We start from the raw sequence: 18,399 nt of genomic DNA, 5'->3' as shown, positions 1-18,399 counted from the left end.
GGGGGGTCCCACAGGAGGAGTTTCTATTGCCAGACGGAGACATCTGTGTTAAGTTATTTTCACTCCTGCAACCGCAACCCAATTCCGGAGATAACGGCTCCGGTCATGATAATTGCTGTAAAGTGTTTACTAGATTAGTTGCACTCACACAACTTTGATGACTTTTCATTTCTCGTCGCAAAGTTGCAAATTGCATTTCTAGCAAATGTAATCGAATGAGAGTGTTGAGTAACACGATTGACAAACAACTCCCGCATGATTTTCCTTTTCAGTTATCTTAAATCAGGTCACTGTCATGGGCCTGAAAACTCTGAGCCGTACTGCAATTTAGAATTGTGCCAGAAGAGGTCAACAAAGATGGAATGTCCTCGCTGCCTAGTGTAGTTCACAAATGCAGAATTTGTACCCTAGGCTACCGTGTGAGGAATTTTATTACCAATGATTCATTATGATATATTAAAATAAATCGTACACAGTTTATGGATATACATGTTTCAGCAAGTTAGTTGTATATATTAACGTCGGAAATACTTTCGTTAGAAAGTTGTGATGCCTTGCAAGTAATGTATGAGTCACAACACGCTCGCACACACCACTCGTCGCCTGTCAATCAGCAAAACTACACCTTGAGCTCCAAGAGGATAAACCTGCAGATAGATGGATGCCTCTGGGTTTTCCAGGTTTACTCATCAAGGTCTCTGCCAAGACCTGAAGTATGTGATTGCTGTACTTTTCCAGCTCTCTAAACTGAAGTCATCATTTTTTTCATACACACCCCTGTAAATAACAATGCCTTTTGGAAAATTCCGTACAGAATGGTCACTTCTTTTGCAGTAACTTGTGCTTAGCATATTCCAAAGTAATTTGATGTTTACAATATTGTAAACATTATCCAATTACTTTTGCATATGCAAAATGGAAACAGTTACTTTGCCAGAATTGGCAATATTGCTTGATTAAGCTTAATATTGTCAAACAGGCATGTTTTGTGAAATCATTTGCCTTTATGAGGGGAAAAGGAAAAAAAGCACAAAAGTTGGACTTATTAAATATAGTCCGGTACCGTTGAAAAGCTCCACCCCAAATGAGGTTGCATTGAGCCCTGCCCTCTTTGACTTTCTTGTTCTCCACATTTCACCATTCCCTCTCTGGATCATTGCACGGTGTCTGATAAAGCGGCAAGAAGCACCCTCGACATTCATTTATGGTCAGAGCCAAACTGACCTACGAAGAGATCAGCACGGATGATGTGTTTTGCGCTACAGCTACTCAATGAAAGACGAGACGCACAAAAGGAGAGATGGGCACCTTTTCTGGACATCCACTTACGCGGTCAAGGGGGAAAGGTCCGTTCGCCCTGCTGATAGTATCTGCGGTGTATGTGATTCTGACCCAATTTTGCGAGGCTTTTAATCTGGACACAGAGAAGTGCGTCGTTTTTACCGGACCACCGGGGAGTTATTTTGGCTATTCCGTGGAGTTCTTCAGCAATAACTCATCCAGGTTAGTTTCAATATTTTGTCACTTGGATACAAATTAAACACTTCTTAATTTTTATTCTTATTTTAAATAGTTTGGAAAGTTAACAGGTATCATTTAATTCGGTTGTGAATGTTTTTTGTTTTGTCCTCTACCGCACTTTGTTCATTCATTACATGTGACGAATTGAAATATTTTTTGTATAATTTACAAGTAGCAACTAAATATAAATGTGTCCTCTTGTGCACACACGTGCGCCCTTTCTGCTCGCGCGCGCGCGCACCGACGCACACGCGCAACTCCAGATTCCAGTCCAGAGTGATTGGAAACAGACATGCACGTCTGTCTGTGAGTACTGTTGTCGGCCCAAAAGCAAGTCATTAACCTCCTTACAAATGTTTTTCCACATTTTAATTTGAGAAGAATAATGGGTAAATGAGACGAAGGAAAAGTGCCCATAAAAAGGTGAAAATACTCTAGAGTTAATGCATCATCAGGATCATGACATAACTCTTTATTAATACCTTGGGTATGTCTCAGCAATTTGGCACTGATGCGGTGTACATGTGAGTAGTGACGATGTCACGTTTTAAGTTTTTACATGAGCATTACTGCATTTAAAGGTAATTTGGTATCAGGCCAGTTGTGGATTTTGTCTCGAAAGTAATGGACAAATGCTTCCTTTGTGAGGGTGGAAATAGTGAGGTCTGAGCACAATTAATATAAACATCAGCGAGTGCATGTTAACTTGTCTGACTTAAAGAGCTTCAGATGTTCCTGGAATTCAAGAAACTAAGCGGCTGTGTTATGTCATCGGGAGGAAGCTGATGACCGGAAACTTTTATTTTTGTTTACGATAACCCAGAGACCCATGCAGGGGATTTATTTTCAGCGTTGGATAAGTTCACAAAGCTATAAATTCTCCTGTTATCTTTGCATACAGCATAATTCACAGAGGGCTCGTAGATAGGTGGTCCAATTTGTTTTATATTTTTTTTCCTTCTGTGAACCCAGTCAGTTAACATCATGCGGAGATAGAAAAGGCTGAGCGTGGATTACGGGTAATTTGGAGAATGCTGAATTAGAAGCATTTGGTGTGTTGCTGACATGGAATGATTTAGCTCGTGATCCACCAATGTGAATCAAACCATTCTTGCAGTGTGGTAGGTAAACAAGACAGCAGGAAGAGGCTGCTTCATCAAGCTAAAGAGCTTAAGAGGTCGTGCAAACTGTTTAGCTAGTTTTGTGTTGTACGAGAGTAGACCATCTTGGTGTACACAACCAATACATGTTGTTGTTGTTTTACAATTGGCCATACAGAACCCTAACAGAGTTATTGTTCACAATAGGAGATATCAGCACTAATATTACTTCTTCATGATACACAGTGAGGTCATGATTTTTTCATTAATATGGTGTGGTCATAGAAAATCCAAAGGAAGTCATGATTGATCACCTGCCACGTCTAATGGCAAAATAATAGAAATGATTCTTCCTTATGTGAGGGATTTTTTCCTTCCTGAATCAGTCGTTGGCCACAAGACAATTTGGTTCTTCCTCTCTGCTGTGCAGTGCGAGCATTCTGATCGGGGCTCCAAAGGCCAACACCAGCCAGCCCGAAATTACTGAAGGAGGAGCTGTCTTCCTGTGCCCCTGGAACCAAACCAACTGCAGCACGATCAACTTTGACAAGCAAGGTAGAGCGGCTGCTAAATTAACTTGACTGTCGTTTTGACTTTGGAAAAGTATTTACAGGATAATATTGACTCAGCATCACCGAATGTACATGTAAACTCAGCTGTGTGTAGCCAGCCATGCTATCAAAAGAGCATTTTGAGTGAGCTGCCCTTGTTTGACCCGGAGGTCAGAAGTACGGCTTCCCGTCTTTTTTGAAGCCCCTAATCCAGTCGCTCTGTTTAGGATTGAAACCAGCCTTTGATGTCCCCCCCGGTGTGTTTTGATAACGGCTGGATTATGTTTGCAGCGTTCCCACAGAAGTGTGATTTCCAATTGGACTCAGGCCCAGTGTTGCGCTCCAATTAGAGTAGAGTCACCACTGGGACAAGGACCCCAGAGGATCTATACTGCTCCCACCCCTAGAAAGATAATCACCACCATCAGAATGGCAGGAAGTGATAAGGGCCCACATTTGAGGATCACAGACTCACACTTATTATTATTATTATTATATGTACACACTCCTGTGTGTAATATTTCCCGTCAAACAGTATGTGAGGTTTTCCATTAAATCAATTTAGTGTTGGATGGAACTTAAAAATAGCGTGTTAAGTGAGGACACTGCGACCAGAAGGTCAGGAATATTTTGGTTAAGAGTTTACGAACCAAAATTCTGATGGCATTTGGTAATCTGGCTGGGAAAATCTGCAACCCTAATGAAGATAAGTGCGATGGAAAATGGACGGCGGGACAGAACTATCGGCGCTATTATTAGCAGATGTAATACTGCTGCTGTTGGCTGCTCCTCCAGAAACAGGAGCAACGATTACAAGGGTGAGAGCAGGTTCAGAACGTAAATGTCAACTGCTGGTGTTACTCCCACCGCTGAAAGTTTTAAATGTTGTTGTGTTTTTTGGAAGTCATGGAAACACTTCATCAAACTCGAATAAAACGTGACACCACTCATTTTTCCTCCTGGTCTTCTGGCTTGTGACTGAATTTTTCTCTGTTTAGGTGATCAGAATTTTTATATAAATGATGTGAACACTCAAGTTGAGTTCAAGTCCCATCAGTGGTTTGGAGCCACTGTACGTTCCCAAGGCAACAATATTCTGGTACGAACCGTCCTCGGCAGCAGGTCTACTTTAATACATGAAGACTTTCAAATTTTCAAAACTGATCTTTACTTCAAACACTCACAAAGTGCAAAGTTGTTATTTTTACGCCTGTGCCTTTCAGGCTTGCGCTCCCCGGTATTATTGGAGGACGGAACACGAGACACCCTTCGCTGATATGACAGGAACTTGTTACCTCTCTGTGGACAGCCTCAAATCATTTGTGGAGTATGCCCCCTGTCGAACAGGTGATGATTATCGAAAGAAATTAGCCAGGAAACTTTGTATCACTTTGCTTCTTATTGTTAAAAACTGATAGGAACAATATTGGGACAATAATTTGAAAACCGAAAAAAAACGTTTTCTATTTTTTGGGGGTTTTCATTGCAGAACGTCATGGACCTGCCGGACAGGGCTATTGTCAAGGAGGATTTAGTGCTGACTTCACCAAGGTAAGACCGATATTTCTTATTAACCCAGAAGATATTGTTTTGACAGCAATAGCCAGTGGAGATTAAACTGTGTATAACGGGCTGCGAGAGTTTATTATAACTTTTGAAGGAACTGCTTTCTCTCAAAATCCTCCCCTTATATCAGGGGTGTCAAACTCATTTTTTTCGCGGGCCGCATTGTCGTCATAGCTTCTTTCGGAGGGCCATTATGACTGTCAACCCAAATAAATGTATGAGCACCTCATATTATATACAGTAGAAGCGACAAAACAAACTGACAAATATCTCGTTTTCAAATCAGACGAGTAAAAACTGGTCAAATATTTAAAAAAAAAAAAAAATTATTAAAAGTGAAGACAACTTGCAATTCTAGTAATGACACACGAATTTGATGCACAATTTGTCTTCGCGGGCCACATAAAATGATGTGGCGGGCCGTATCTGGCCCCCGGGCCTTGAGTTTGACACCTGTGCCTTATATGTTTCAGGACGGAAGGGTCGTTCTTGGTGGACCAGGCAGCTTTTACTGGCAAGGTGAGCTCACATCAATGTGGATCTCTTCATAGAGAGTCATCTTAAATCGATTATATACGATTGTCAGTGAATCATCAAACAACTCACTCATCATTGAAATGCCAGATAACCTATTTTGCCCTAAAATCTAGGTCAGCTGATATCAGCCACGCCAGACGAGATTGTTAAGGCCTACTACCCTTCATATTTTTTATTGTCGGTTGCTGGGCAGATTCAAACTGGACAGGTGCAGGGGACCTACGATGATAGTTACTTGGGTAAGGAATTATTATTGCATTCATTGTACAAGCAATCTCACAAATTCCTATGCGGTGGCTTACCGCAAACTATACACTCACAGGACATACCTATACACATATGTATACATATACTAATCATATATACACATACATTATATATATACATATATAACTCAGGCTTTTCAACTGTGCCTCATCTCCCTGCAGGTTATTCCGTGGCTGGTGGTGAGTTCAGTGGGGATGCCGAGGAAGGTGAGGGTTATGTTGACAGTGTCGAGTCTGCAAACATACATGGGTGTAGGGTTTGTTGACCCCCTCAGCTCTAAAACCACTTAGTCTCCACACACATGAATGAGTATGTCTCTGGCGGTTTTGAAACACACCGGGAATACGAGCTTGGAAAAGTGCAAAACATTGTTTCAGTCGTCCGTTGTAATGTTTTGCTTCTCGCTGTCTGTTGCAGATTTCATCACAGGGGTTCCGAAAGGACTCATGCTGTATGGTTTAGTAAGGAGCGCAAATAAATAAATTCATTTGCTGTATTGATGAATGATGATGACAAGTCCTTTACCCGTATTTTTCAGGCTTCACGAACAATGATTTGTAATCCATAACTATCTCGTAGGTGTCCATCTTCAACGGAAGTGATCTGAAATCGCTGCTCAACGTGACAGGAGAGCAAGTAGGTACAATTATGGCAAGTTGTCTTTTACATAGTTTAGGAATTTGCCCTGCGGAGAGGTGGCCGATAGCAGGTCACAGCCTGATCTTACAGGAACCGACAATGACCGGTTCTCCTCTGAGGTGGATTTTTTGCACAAATAAGCATGTTTAACCAACAGCAACCTTGTCATTGCACAAGTGTGTCTTTCCCTACCTGCACTTCGTTATTCCTGATGACCTTGTTGTTTGCCTCACATTTGGGCCGCCCACGTTAACTGGTAACTATTTTGCTAGATCCAGCAGTGGGTCACATTTCTTTTACGGATACAGTTACTAGTTTGCCAATGTACGAGACCAAACTAAAGCGTGTGTATTTTCTGTATGTGGGCGGTCAGTGTGCAGCGGGTGTCAAGAAGTGTCGGTCCCAGCGTGATTGGTGCTGAGTAAACTGTTGTAATGAATGACATGACGGACTCTCTGTGGGTAAATTCTCTGCTCTGTTGGCTCTTGGACTCAACTGTTAAAGTCAGCTGTAAAAATACCTCGGGCAGGAGCCCCCGTTGGCCGATGAAACCCCAGATTGTGTCCGTTGTTATGACCAGCTTTGAACTAAGAGCGGTGGAATTTGAACGGCTTTGCTGTTTCGTACTGATGAAATATTTTGTTTTTGGTTGCAGCGAAACATTCGATGGTTGATAAGACAAATACGCTGTAAAAGGCTTGATTTATTTAAATAAGTCACATTGTTTTGCAATGACTACATAGAGGACATACAAAACCTAATAATAATAATAATAATGATGATAATAATAATAATAATAATAATCAAATTCAAAAGTTTGAGGACACATCCAGACAACATTCGTGTCAGGAAGTGGGAGTCATATTTCACAGAGCGAGTATGAATAGGCAACCTGTGCTCGTGTGATGTCTCGGTAGATTTGAACTTTGCCCTTTGCCTCATTTCATTGATCCCATATGAGTTTCTCTGCATGGTTGTGACAGTAAGACAATCTCGGCTTTTCGTTCACTGGGGCCTCTAATCGCATTTGCGTGGAGACATGCGACAAATCACCCTGAGTTGAATCACGCAGCAAAGTAATGTGACCCTTATTTATTATGTGTAGTATGAAATTGAAACAGAAGAGCAGACTCAAGTAAGTTCAGTCTCAGAACGCTGTCACTCTCTCATTTTTACAGAAGCTGAAAGATTGAGCTCCTATGGGCACCCCGGGGGGTATTTTAGAATGGGAAGCCACTTGGGTTGGTGTTGGAGGGCACAAAAGAGAGAACATGCAAAGAAAATAAAGAGAGTGATGTAATTAGAGACTAACTGAGTTTTGTTTTTAATGCGTTCCAGATGGGCTCCTACTTTGGCTATGCAGTGGCAGCCACCGATATCAACAATGACGGGTGAGCTCTCGCTGCGACTGTGTACGGATGATGGAAACATGGGGAAAAAAGAGGGGAAATGAGGGAAGGGAGGGAAATTTAAGATGGGATTAAGAAATAAAAGGGAAGCATTTTGTCATTATAACCAAGGTCAAGCATATCAAAGTTTCCCACGCTAGCTTCACCTGTTTTCTGCTTTTTGTCAAGTTCTACGTGAGATCACCAACCAGATTTAAACGATGCATACAGTTGTGCATCTGATTCTGACTTGTTCCCCAGACTAGATGACCTCGTGGTGGGCGCTCCAATGTTCATGCGTCGAGGGTCCAACGGGCGGCTGGAGGAGCTTGGCAAAGTTTACGTCTACCTGCAGAAGGGACCTTTGCAGCTGGAGCCCAGCCTGCACCATCTACTCGGCCAGCAGCCGTTCGGTCGCTTTGGCACTTCATTGGCGCCTTTGGGTGACCTCAACCAGGATGGATTTAATGGTATGAGCATTCAATCTGATGGAGTTCTGTATAAATTGCCACTGGATTATGATTCAGGAGTTTTCATGTCAACTCTATGCTTATGACTCATGCAATAATTTGGATGCTGCTTTTAGAAGACCATTACAAGGCTTGTTCCAGTGACATGACAGGAAGTCCCATAAATTATACTACACACATGAAAGACAGCAAATGATCACAACTCTGTAACTGTTTGAGACATTAGGATTCGGTTCTACCGCATTTCGTGCATTATGCGCCTTACTGGAAGCTCCTCTGCAAATTGTCTTTGCAATCAGATGTGGCCATCGGCTGTCCTTACGGAGGAGAAGACCAACAGGGACTGGTTCTTATTTACAACGGTTACCCAAAGGGATTGAAGAACACGCCCACTCAGACTCTCTCCGGCACCTGGGCTTCCAGTTCCTTCCCTGCCAACTTTGGTTTTGCGCTACGAGGAAACACGGATCTGGATCTGAATGGCTACCCCGGTACCGCATTCCGCTCTCATTGGAAATCGTCTTCCCCTCTTTGATAACACACTTGAATTTTCTCTCTCGCAGACCTTATCGTTGGAGCTTTTGGGGCTGACAAATCTGTGGTGTACAGGTGTGTTGAAAGGACAGTGCATAATGGATACATAATAGCAGAAAACAATTTGCGCTTTGGTTATTCGTGGTCCTCTGTGTCTTCACTCAGGTCTCGCCCAATAGTGAGTGCGAGCGCATCTCTCACGGTGCAGCCCACAATGTTCAACCAAGAAGAGGAGCTTTGTGAGCTTACCACAAGAAGTGGAACTTCTTCCGTGTCTTGGTACGACCACCCAAACCTTGACATGCGGCTAATTCAGTAATGGCACGTGCTAATGTTTTTCCCCTCTTGCGGAAATACAGTTACTCCTTTGACAAAAAAGCTCAAATGTTTAAATAGAAAGCGGAAAACAAGCAAACATGGAAACTATGACCGTTATTATATAACACCTATCACAGTTCTATTTGAGTGCTTTCAAGTTTCCCCTCATGAGAATGTCAAATGACTTCACATTTGCCGCTTTCCTGTCCAAGTTGTTCTTAACTAGAAATGCAGAAGTGCAGCGTTCTGAAACCAAACAGAGGAAAGAAGCGGGAAAAAGTCATGTTTATGTCTTATTAAGCAAATTGCAGTATTTTGTAACTGGGAAGCATTTCAAACAGACGGATTAAAGCAAGTTTAGTTTCTTTTCCCGGTGTTTGAAAAAAAAAAATGTACGCACATCATCAAGTTTGTGATTCTCTTTTTGTTCAACTTTCAGTGTCAGCGTCAGTTTCTGCATGCTGGCTGATGGGAAGCACCTCCCATCGCATCTAGGTAAAGCACATGCACGCACACGCCAGCACACACATGGTCCCCATTACACTTCCTTGCTTTCTTTGTGTGCACTGGACTGAACTGTGGTCCAATTGCGAACAAAAATTGTGGAAACAAAGGGGAGAAACGTGTTTGTCGCCGGCGTGTATTGTCCGTGTTCTCATCTGGACTGCATAAGTGCTTTGTGATTCAACATACTGGAGCAGAACATGACAAAAATAAAAATTCACACTGTCATGCATCATTTGCCTATGTGCACACTTTTAGGCTTCCTGGTGGAAATTCAATTGGACAGTATGAAGCAGGACCAGAAGGAATCTGTCAGGAGGACTCTGTTTCTGGATAGTCAGCAGCCTACTTTGGTGAAGACTTTCAATCTCACCAAGGGGAATCGCATGTGCCATGACACCAGGATCTATCTACGGGTCAGTCAGATTTAGTTTTTTGACACGTTTAACCTGCTTTATGATCATTCTTTAAGAATTGTCAGGAATTGTATTGATGTATTAATGGAGGTTTTTGAAGTCAGCATTTGCAGCGTGGGAAAAAGAAAGACTTCATCTCCGAAATGTCCCAGTGTATTCATTCTAACCACCTTGAATAAAATAACATTCAACCGCAGGGTCAAAGGACTGCGATGAAGCAATGTTGTGAAACAATAATCTGAAATAGGCGTTTGGTGACTACATGCAAAGTTCAACAAACAGTCTTGACTGATGTTGTTGTTGTTGGTGAAACTCCAAGAAATGTGGGATGGATGGACCGGTCCAAATCCGGAACAAGACTGCCGGTGAACAAACTGACAAAATTGAATTTGTACTCAGGAGAGTGCAGACCTCCACCAATGCCAAACAATCCTTTTTGGATTGCATCAAATTTCACTGTCCTTTGTCTCCTGTCTGAATTTACTAATTGAGAAGCCTTCTTCATTAGAGGGACTCAAAGAATACATGAATCGGCATGAAGTGATCTGTCCTTGGTCTAATTTGCTCCAATTAATCTGGAATTGTCTTGAAACATGGACAATAAGTGCATCGGTCATATAATCAGAGTGCACCTGCACTACCTTTCTGCTCCAGGACAAAGGTTAAAGTCATTTCCCAATAGGGAGGTTCTGAAGTTTGTTTGAAGTGTTGTTTTTGGAGGCACTTATTAGCGGAGACTGGGCTGAAAAGGCTACAGTACCAATCATCTCATCACTCAGTGGTAGTCTGATCAAACGGCACGACCGACAAAAACACTCAAGCGCAGTCTTTTGCTTTTTGACAGGATAAGAGATGGTTTGACCTGGAGCTGGCAACCGTCCCCTCTATTGTCACTCAACATCCATCTTTCTTCTTTTGTATTCTGTTTTTAGTGACATTCTTGCAGATGGAGGAACGGAATACTTTCTAAAAACAACACAGATAAAGGTCGTGGTGATTGACTAACTGCTTTCTTCTCCTCCGTTCCTCACATGAGTGCATCTCTTCTACTTTCAGGCAGAAGAAGAATTTCGGGATAAACTCTCCCCCATTTTCATCAGCCTGTCCTTTAGCCTGGATCCACAAGCCCCACTTGACCAATATGGCCTCAGACCTATCTTGAATGATGACACCGAACAACGAATAGAGCAGAAGGTCTGTACAATATCTCACTTTCACAATGTTCACTGGATAGTAAATTGTGTAGCGACGTAGAGATGTGTGTATAAATTGTCGTGTACCGATTGCATAACCACACCAACTAGCCCAAGATAGCTAAATAGCTACACACCTTGCGTTATATAATCCAAGTCTTTAAAATAAGTCCCACTTCAAATAACGAGAGCTTGTAACAGATGGCATGCCAAAAGTAAAGCTCATCTCCCACTGTTTGCAATTAGTATGATTTGAAATTGCACACACAGAGGTTACTGGCAACAATTATGAAAGTGGCATTCAACGCACGGGCCCCCTTTGTAGATCTGAACCCCATCTGCTTAGAGGTTTAGGGTCAACCCCAATAAGACAGGAACTGATTACTGGACTCTAGTCGTATTTTCCCCCACCACGCATATGATGACGGTTTAGGGACTGGTGAGCTTTGGTCGGACAAAAACACACATGGAGAACTGACAGTTGTGTTTGGGTAGGGTGGCGCTCTCTTTTCAGACATCTGGCTGCGGTTTGCTCGTACATGTCACCGGTGCTCTCCTCCATGAGCGCATGTCATACATGTGATATGAGGTGATCTGTGCATGTGACGTCCATGTGTGAACGGCTTGTTTCTTTATGGTTGGGCCTGGGAGCCTTCAAGAAAACGCAGGAAGTCATCTGGTTTTGTTCTCGCATCTCTTGCCTCAAAAAGGAAAGGCAGCTTTCTGATCTATTTATCAATGATCAGAAGAACGCAAACCATTGCCGCTCTCATGTTCGTAACGGAGGCGCTAACACATTACGGTACCGCGTCATCCCATGTGTAGCAAAAAAAAAAGAAACTTTGACACAGCCTCAAGGCCCGTTAAGGATGAAAATGATGACATCCGAGCCAGGTATTTATTTGCCTTCTTTTGTCTATTCTCATTTGACAGCAATGCAATCTGGGAGTGAGTCAACATTGTTAAGCCATGAAATGTTGAAACAGTCACAAATGATGTCATGCTCCCCAGGACACATACACAGATGTTTTCGGAATGTTCCTAGACTACCGCCCTGTATGCATCCATCCATCTATTCACACATTCACATTGTCACCAAGTAGGGACTTGACTTAGACGTCAGCCAAGTTAACCACGAAACTTTCTCATTGCGTCACAGATGCGATATTAAACAAGATTCTGCCGAGTCGGCTGTAAACATGGCTTGCCTCAAGTTTAAAGAGGTGAACAAGGAATGATTATAATGGAGACGACGATAAGTATGTGCAGAGTGTGGTGTTAAATGGCCAATATCCTTGAGTGCAAATACAAGCAGAGACTTAAAAGTAAATCTTCCCCGAGACAATTTTAACTATTGCCAGGCTGATTCTTTGGCCTCTGCAGCATTCTTTTGGAATCTAATATCTCCCATATGTTTGAGAGAAGAGGGTAACAACAACAGTAGAGTCCGGCACAGAAGACGGAGTGTTGGCAGAACAACAGGAAAATAAAGAATAAGGCATGTTGAAATGAGACTATATTCATATGAGCTTATATTTTGCCAAGGCGTTTGTCTTGTCAGATCTTAAAACAATTAATCCTCTCAACTCCGTGAAATCTGAATATTACGTTTCAGATATCTCCTTCCAAAATGTAATCACTGGTTTGATTGCAATCATTCTGCTTAGCCTTGCTCACATTGTTTCTCTTCCTCTATTTTCCATGTAATTGTTCCGGTGCCAACATGAAAGCCAAACGCCTCCTACCAGCTTCTTGGAATTTGGCTGCTATTTAGCTGATAGGGTGGAGGAAAAAAAAGATGATACTAAAGAGCCACTTTCTTAAAAGCTTTTTTGTATGTATACATTGGAGCTCTTTTCTGACCCCCCCCCCCTCCCATTTGCTCTCTAAGGCCCAGATCCAACTGGATTGTGGAGACGACAACATCTGCGTCCCTGACCTGAAGTTGGCTGTTTATGGGTGAGAGGAAGTCACCTTTCTCCTACTTGAACTGGTTCAACAAACTTAATGTGTCCCAATTCCTTCTGCAGGACAGATCCACACTGTCCCTCAGATAGCTCTCGTTGTAGTTGCTCTGGTGCACATGTGCTTGTTTTACTGGTTGCCATGGAAATATCACAGAAATTGAATCAATACAAGACACAAAAAACAGCATAGCTTACGGGGATCAAACAGAGACAATCATTGTCCTTTCTCAGCCATCTTGTTTCAATTATCTTTTGACAACTTGAGGACAATGAAACAAATTGCAAACAACATTTCTTTGTTATTAGTTTCCCTCCTACCAGTTACTTAGGGATTCATTTAGTCATCATGAAGCAACCTCAATCTCCAAATCCAGGAGCTAAAATCACTTCAGTTGATTGAATTTTATAATTGTTACTTTGAATAGATCCACAAGCTTTCTGAGGTTCAGGGTTTGAATCTTTGCCTCCTTTGCACAAACCCCTCCCCCTACTACATAAATACAATTTGATGTCAACCAAGTTATGGTCCACTTGGACTGGCAGTGCACTGCAGAGAGTAATTATTCAAACATGGCTGAATGGCCAAGAAAACACATTCAGCAAAACTTGCACGATGCACACGGTGCAGATATTTGCCCGTTCTCAGCATCGGTGTGGCGCGATGGTGCAGTGTGACTTCCTTTGCATTGCTTAATTCAATTCAGCTGGTGGGCTTACCTTGCAAAGGGGCCGCTTGTGTTCAGGCAGAGAGGGGGGGGGAAGGGATGGAGGAAATGTGACATCAAAGAGGAACCCCGATTTTGTTTTTATGAGCCTCAACAAGACTTTTTTCTGGCTTGGTGACTCAATAGAAATACAAATGGGGGGGGGGGGGGAGTTGGAACGTGCTGTGGGATTTATCCTAAATTTGAAAAGTGTGTTTTACTGTGCAGAAGAAGTTGGAGTGAGTTTCCTGAGACAAATGGCTGTGATCAGACGTGGGTCATTTCCCCAGTCGGTCATGGACAGTTATGCATATAAGTGGTCTCCGGGGACCGCTCCTCACAAAGACCAATTGTGAGGACTTTCTAACGTTGCTTTTCATTCCATTTTACAATCACTACTCGGGGTCATAGTGCCGAGTAGCTTCAAAAGAACAGCACGGGAGGATTTATTGGGGGCTGTCACTATCTCTAAAAACGAATCAATTTGACAGAGTTTATCCTTGAGATTAAAAATTCTGCATGATGGAAAACCTGAAAATGTTAAATTACAAGCCGTCTCCGTTTTTAAAGAGCGTTGAATGCAGCCGCAATGATTTGGATGTGTTCTCATCACCCAGCGACAGAAAAGAAGTTTACCTGGGTGACGAGAACTCCCTGAGTCTCACCTTCAATGCCAGAAACGAGGGAGAAGGCGGAGCGTACGAGGCGGAGCTCTACGTCCGGCTTCCCAAAGAGGCCGACTACAGTGGGATAACGCGCAACAACGTGGTGAGAAAGACAACCGGCTTGACAAACGTCAAATTGGGAATATCTGTGCCTGAAGAACTCAGAATTCATCTCTCTCTCTCTCTCTCTCTCTCTCTCTCTCTCTCTCTCTCTCTCTCTCTCTCTCTATATATATATATATATATATGTATATATATATATACATATATATGATTGATTGATTTACAATATTTAATTTAATTTATATACACTACCGTTCAAAAGTTTGGGGTCACAAGATTTTTGAACGGTAGTGTAAATATTATTATAATAAAATATTATGAATTAAATATTATAAATTATATCTTATATTTGTATAAGATTATATATAATCTATGAATAAGTATACATATATATTATAAGATTTTTTACACAGAAGATTATATATATAATCTATAAATAATTATCTAAATAAATATATACACTACCGTTCAAAAGTTTGGGGTCACCCAAACAATTTTGTGACCCCAAACTTTTGAACAGTAGTGTATATATACCGTAATTTTCGGACTATAAGTCGCACCGGAGTATAAGTCGCACCAGCTATAAAATGCCCAAAAAAGTGAAAAAAAACATATATATTTATATAAGTCGCTCCTGAGTATAAGTCGCCCCCCCCACCCAAACTATGAAAAAAACCGCGACTTATAGTCCGAAAATTACGGTATATATATATTTTTTATCCTTTTTCACCGAAACATTATATATACGCATTACATTACATTTTGTATTTCATCAGTTCATGTAACTTCCCTTTCTTTTTCTATGCGCCATTCAGTTATTGTCTTTGGTTGTTTTCCAGAGTCTAACTCAGCTAACATGCAGCTATGAGACTGAAAATGAAACCCGCTTCCTCAAATGCGATCTGGGAAACCCCATGAAAGCTGGCACTAGTGTAAGAACTACCATATATTTTATTTTTTTCACCATGTGTCCTCCCATCCTTCAATTAATCTTATATATGTCTTTGGTAGTTTTGGGCAGGTCTCCGTTTCACTGTTCCCAGACTCACAGACACTCAGAACACTGTACAATTTGAGCTCCAATTAAAAAGGTAGGACCCCCTTTTGTAACCAGCCGGTTGAATATCTACAATTTGCTGATTTTCTTTTCTTTGCGTGTGTTTCTTGTGTGCAGTAAAAATGCAAACAACTCAGAGAGTGAAGTCGTTGTGTTGGAGTTGGAGGTAGCTGCGCTGGCTCATGTCATTCTGCAGGGGTGAGACCTTCATGGTGCATTGTGTATCGTATTCATTTTTTCATGTCTCTACTTGCGGGGGCACTGAACTTTTATATTATCCGTTTCAGAGTTTCCCGGCCAGACAAAATCTTCCTCCCACTCCCCAATTGGAGCGTCAGTCAGAGTCTGACAGACGAGCAGGACGTCGGCCCTGAGCTTCAACAGGTCTATGAGGTAAGCATATTTTGGGGGGGCAGAACCTCCCCCTCGCCCACCACAGGTTAGTTGACAATGACTTTCTTCTTCTCAGTTGGTCAACAACGGCCCCGGTGTTGTCAGTCAATCCACATTGGAGGTGAGATGTCCTCTGAGGTCTCACAGTCACGACCTGCTCTACCCTGTCAAGGTGCTCACCGAGGGGCCACTCAGCTGCTCCTCAAAACACGCCCTGAATGCACTCAAACTCAAGGTGACAAATGCCCAGACCAAAATATATTCCCTGGGTTTTAAACTGTACTCAATGTGTAGTCATCCTTTGGTGTGACTGCAAATGCCTTTTTAAAAAAATTATTTCTGCATTCAGCTTCAGTCTCCATCTTCAAGTAGTCCCTCATCTCTGGAATCCAGCATGGAGCATCAAATCCAGAAGAGAGAGGTCAAAGGTCCCATGCCTGGACAAGGAAACTTGGTAATTCAAAACGCTATTATTTGCAACCTGGACTTTCTTTCCTGGTGTGGTTCGTGGGTTTTCTGAGGGTCTTCTGAGCCCCCACTGCCAGAAGGAAGACAGGCAAGAAGATTCTGTGCTTGCAAAGTATTTTAATTCGTCTGAGATTATTGCAATTAACACAGGAAATGGGAATATAATGAGCCCTGGTCCACATGGGCTGGTGTCTGCTGTGTTTATGAGAGGAAGTTAAATTATCTTTGTGGTTTACTGGACTGCTTGTTGCACAGCCGACGTGACGTCTGTTTTAGACTGTCCATCTTCATTCAATTATGCGACGAAAGAAACACGGATTGTTGAATGCCACATGGCCTGTGTTAACTATTCGCATCGCAGACATGCTCGACTGTGGAGTGCTGGCGGCTCGAGTGTCACATTGGGCGGCTGGAGAGAGGAGCTAGCGTTATCTTGAGAGTTCACTCCAGACTTTGGGTGGAGACTTTCCTCGAGGTGAGTCTCTAATTTTAACCTCATGATATTCCTTCATTGGAGCGATTTAAAGGGGAAAACCCAAAGATTAACTATACTGTCCTCTAGTGGGCAGTTCAGACGTTACCTCGACACGCTTTTTGTCTTTTTAATCAGTTTAAATTTCTAGACTGAGAGTTATTTACAAAAAGTGTAAAAAAAGGCTCACTCTTGGTTTTTCACTGACTGCTTAGGTGTTTGATATGTGTCTTTTCTGCTGTTGTCAGAGGGCCCACAAGCAGTTTCTTTTGGAGTGTTCGGTACAGTTCACCGTCGATAAGATGCCCTATTCCATTGCTCCAAAATCCAAACAGTCGGGATCTAAAAAGGTAAATTGTGAGATTGTCCGATTCTATCGTGTTGACTTGACGGAACGGGATTTCGGCTTTCTGGTGTTCAGGTGGTGACGTCCGTGCTGTGGAACAAAGCGGACGGCCTGTTCTACGTTCCCGTGTGGATCATCATCCTCGCTGTTCTAGCTGGCCTGCTTCTACTCTCACTGCTCATATATCTGCTGTACAAGGTAACGAAGCCGTTTGGGAATATTGTTTATATTTTGTTTCAAATGAAACAAGTTTGTTGTCATTATTTATCCCTTCAGATGGGCTTCTTCAAAAGGTCCGATCCGTACGGCACCACCATGGAGAAGGCCCAGCTCAGACCGCAAGCATCATCAGAAGCCTAAATCTGAGACAACGCAACTAAAATATGGAATATTATCACAATGCTAAATTATTAATGAGACGTTCTAATGATGAGCAGGAAATGTTGGCGGACATCGAAAGGTGTTGGATCACTGGACTGTGCACTAAAATATGAATCACCGAGATGAGGAGGGCCTGCGGTTCATGGTGCGTTGCTGTGGAACTTTTTTTTTTTTTAGATCATAGTGTTTCAAGGCTATATGTTGGTTAAACTCTTTGGTATGGCTGTTAACAATTTGTGTCCCAGTGCAGAGGTTCGAGGTACTTCAGCTCCCTCTATAGATCGATAGATGGAGGTTGTATATATATCAGAGTCTTCAAAATCAAACTGCACTCAAGTACCGAATGAGCTTAGAAAAACAATTCTTACATAAATATTTAACTTGCATTAATAATTTTGTCAATCCGGCTACTGTAAATGTCTGATACAAGAGTTTTGTTTTTTTTTGCTCACCAAATGATACACACTGGTCCTTTAAAGGTCATTTTCAGTCCAGGAAACAAACAAAAGCAGCGAATGCTCGGCTATTTTTTGTTTCTAGATCGATCCGGTCCAGCTTGCAACTGAACTTTCAGTTTGGTATTTCTTGATGTCACTGCCGTTACTTTTCATAGTAGTCATACTGTTGTTATTTATGCCATGGTGTAAGTCGATTGTGAAACGTTGTACTGTACCGCCTGCAGGACAATCCTGAACAAACTGCAATGTTGAACTTGAAAATGTTTCTCTCCCATATTGGGAGGTGTATATTGTAATGTGTGGTGTTTATATCTTGACTCAGAATAAAGCCTGGTTTTGTTTACCCTTCTTAATGTAACATAGAACATTATAATATTTACTGATATGTAATTATTTATACTCTCATATTTTCTTTCCCCAT

The 18,399-nt window shown here is 42.1% G+C and overlaps 1 protein-coding gene across 3 annotated transcripts; it reads left to right on the top strand.

The window, feature by feature from the left end:
- Positions 1-1,134: 1,134 nt before the first annotated feature.
- Positions 1,135-18,336, top strand: LOC119122920 (integrin alpha-5-like). Of its 3 annotated transcripts, none has more exons than XM_037251611.1 (30): positions 1,135-1,503; positions 3,052-3,176; positions 4,171-4,271; positions 4,396-4,519; positions 4,662-4,723; positions 5,212-5,257; positions 5,389-5,514; positions 5,704-5,748; positions 5,960-6,003; positions 6,122-6,178; positions 7,520-7,572; positions 7,831-8,039; positions 8,339-8,530; positions 8,603-8,648; positions 8,739-8,852; positions 9,331-9,386; positions 9,654-9,811; positions 10,868-11,005; positions 12,896-12,963; positions 14,293-14,443; positions 15,243-15,335; positions 15,415-15,494; positions 15,578-15,658; positions 15,748-15,853; positions 15,930-16,088; positions 16,209-16,307; positions 16,683-16,796; positions 17,042-17,143; positions 17,215-17,337; positions 17,416-18,336. In XM_037251611.1, the coding sequence occupies exons 1-30, from the start codon at positions 1,301-1,303 to the stop codon at positions 17,497-17,499; spliced, it is 3,159 nt and encodes a 1,052-aa protein (XP_037107506.1). In that variant the 5' UTR covers positions 1,135-1,300; the 3' UTR covers positions 17,500-18,336. The 3 variants fall into 3 exon arrangements, with proteins under 3 accessions (XP_037107506.1, XP_037107505.1, XP_037107507.1); XM_037251610.1 differs by having other exon boundaries at positions 16,203-16,307; XM_037251612.1 differs by lacking the exons at positions 1,135-1,503; positions 3,052-3,176 and having other exon boundaries at positions 5,469-5,514; positions 16,203-16,307.
- The last annotated feature ends 63 nt before the right edge of the window (positions 18,337-18,399 follow it).

Source organism: Syngnathus acus, chromosome 5 (assembly GCF_901709675.1).
Source record: "Syngnathus acus chromosome 5, fSynAcu1.2, whole genome shotgun sequence".
Classification (NCBI taxonomy): Eukaryota; Metazoa; Chordata; class Actinopteri; order Syngnathiformes; family Syngnathidae; genus Syngnathus; species Syngnathus acus.
The sequence above is the reverse complement of the archived record's forward strand: the minus strand, read 5'-3'. Positions and strand labels throughout refer to the sequence as shown.

Coding starts and splice junctions, on each gene's coding strand:
- LOC119122920 (XM_037251610.1), top strand. CDS start 1,301: ATGGGCACCTTTTCTGGACATCCACTTACGCGGTCAAGGGGGAAAGGT. Junction 12,964..14,292: donor CTGAAGTTGGCTGTTTATGG/GTGAGAGGAAGT, acceptor CTCATCACCCAG/CGACAGAAAAGAAGTTTACC. Junction 17,338..17,415: donor TCATATATCTGCTGTACAAG/GTAACGAAGCCG, acceptor TTATCCCTTCAG/ATGGGCTTCTTCAAAAGGTC.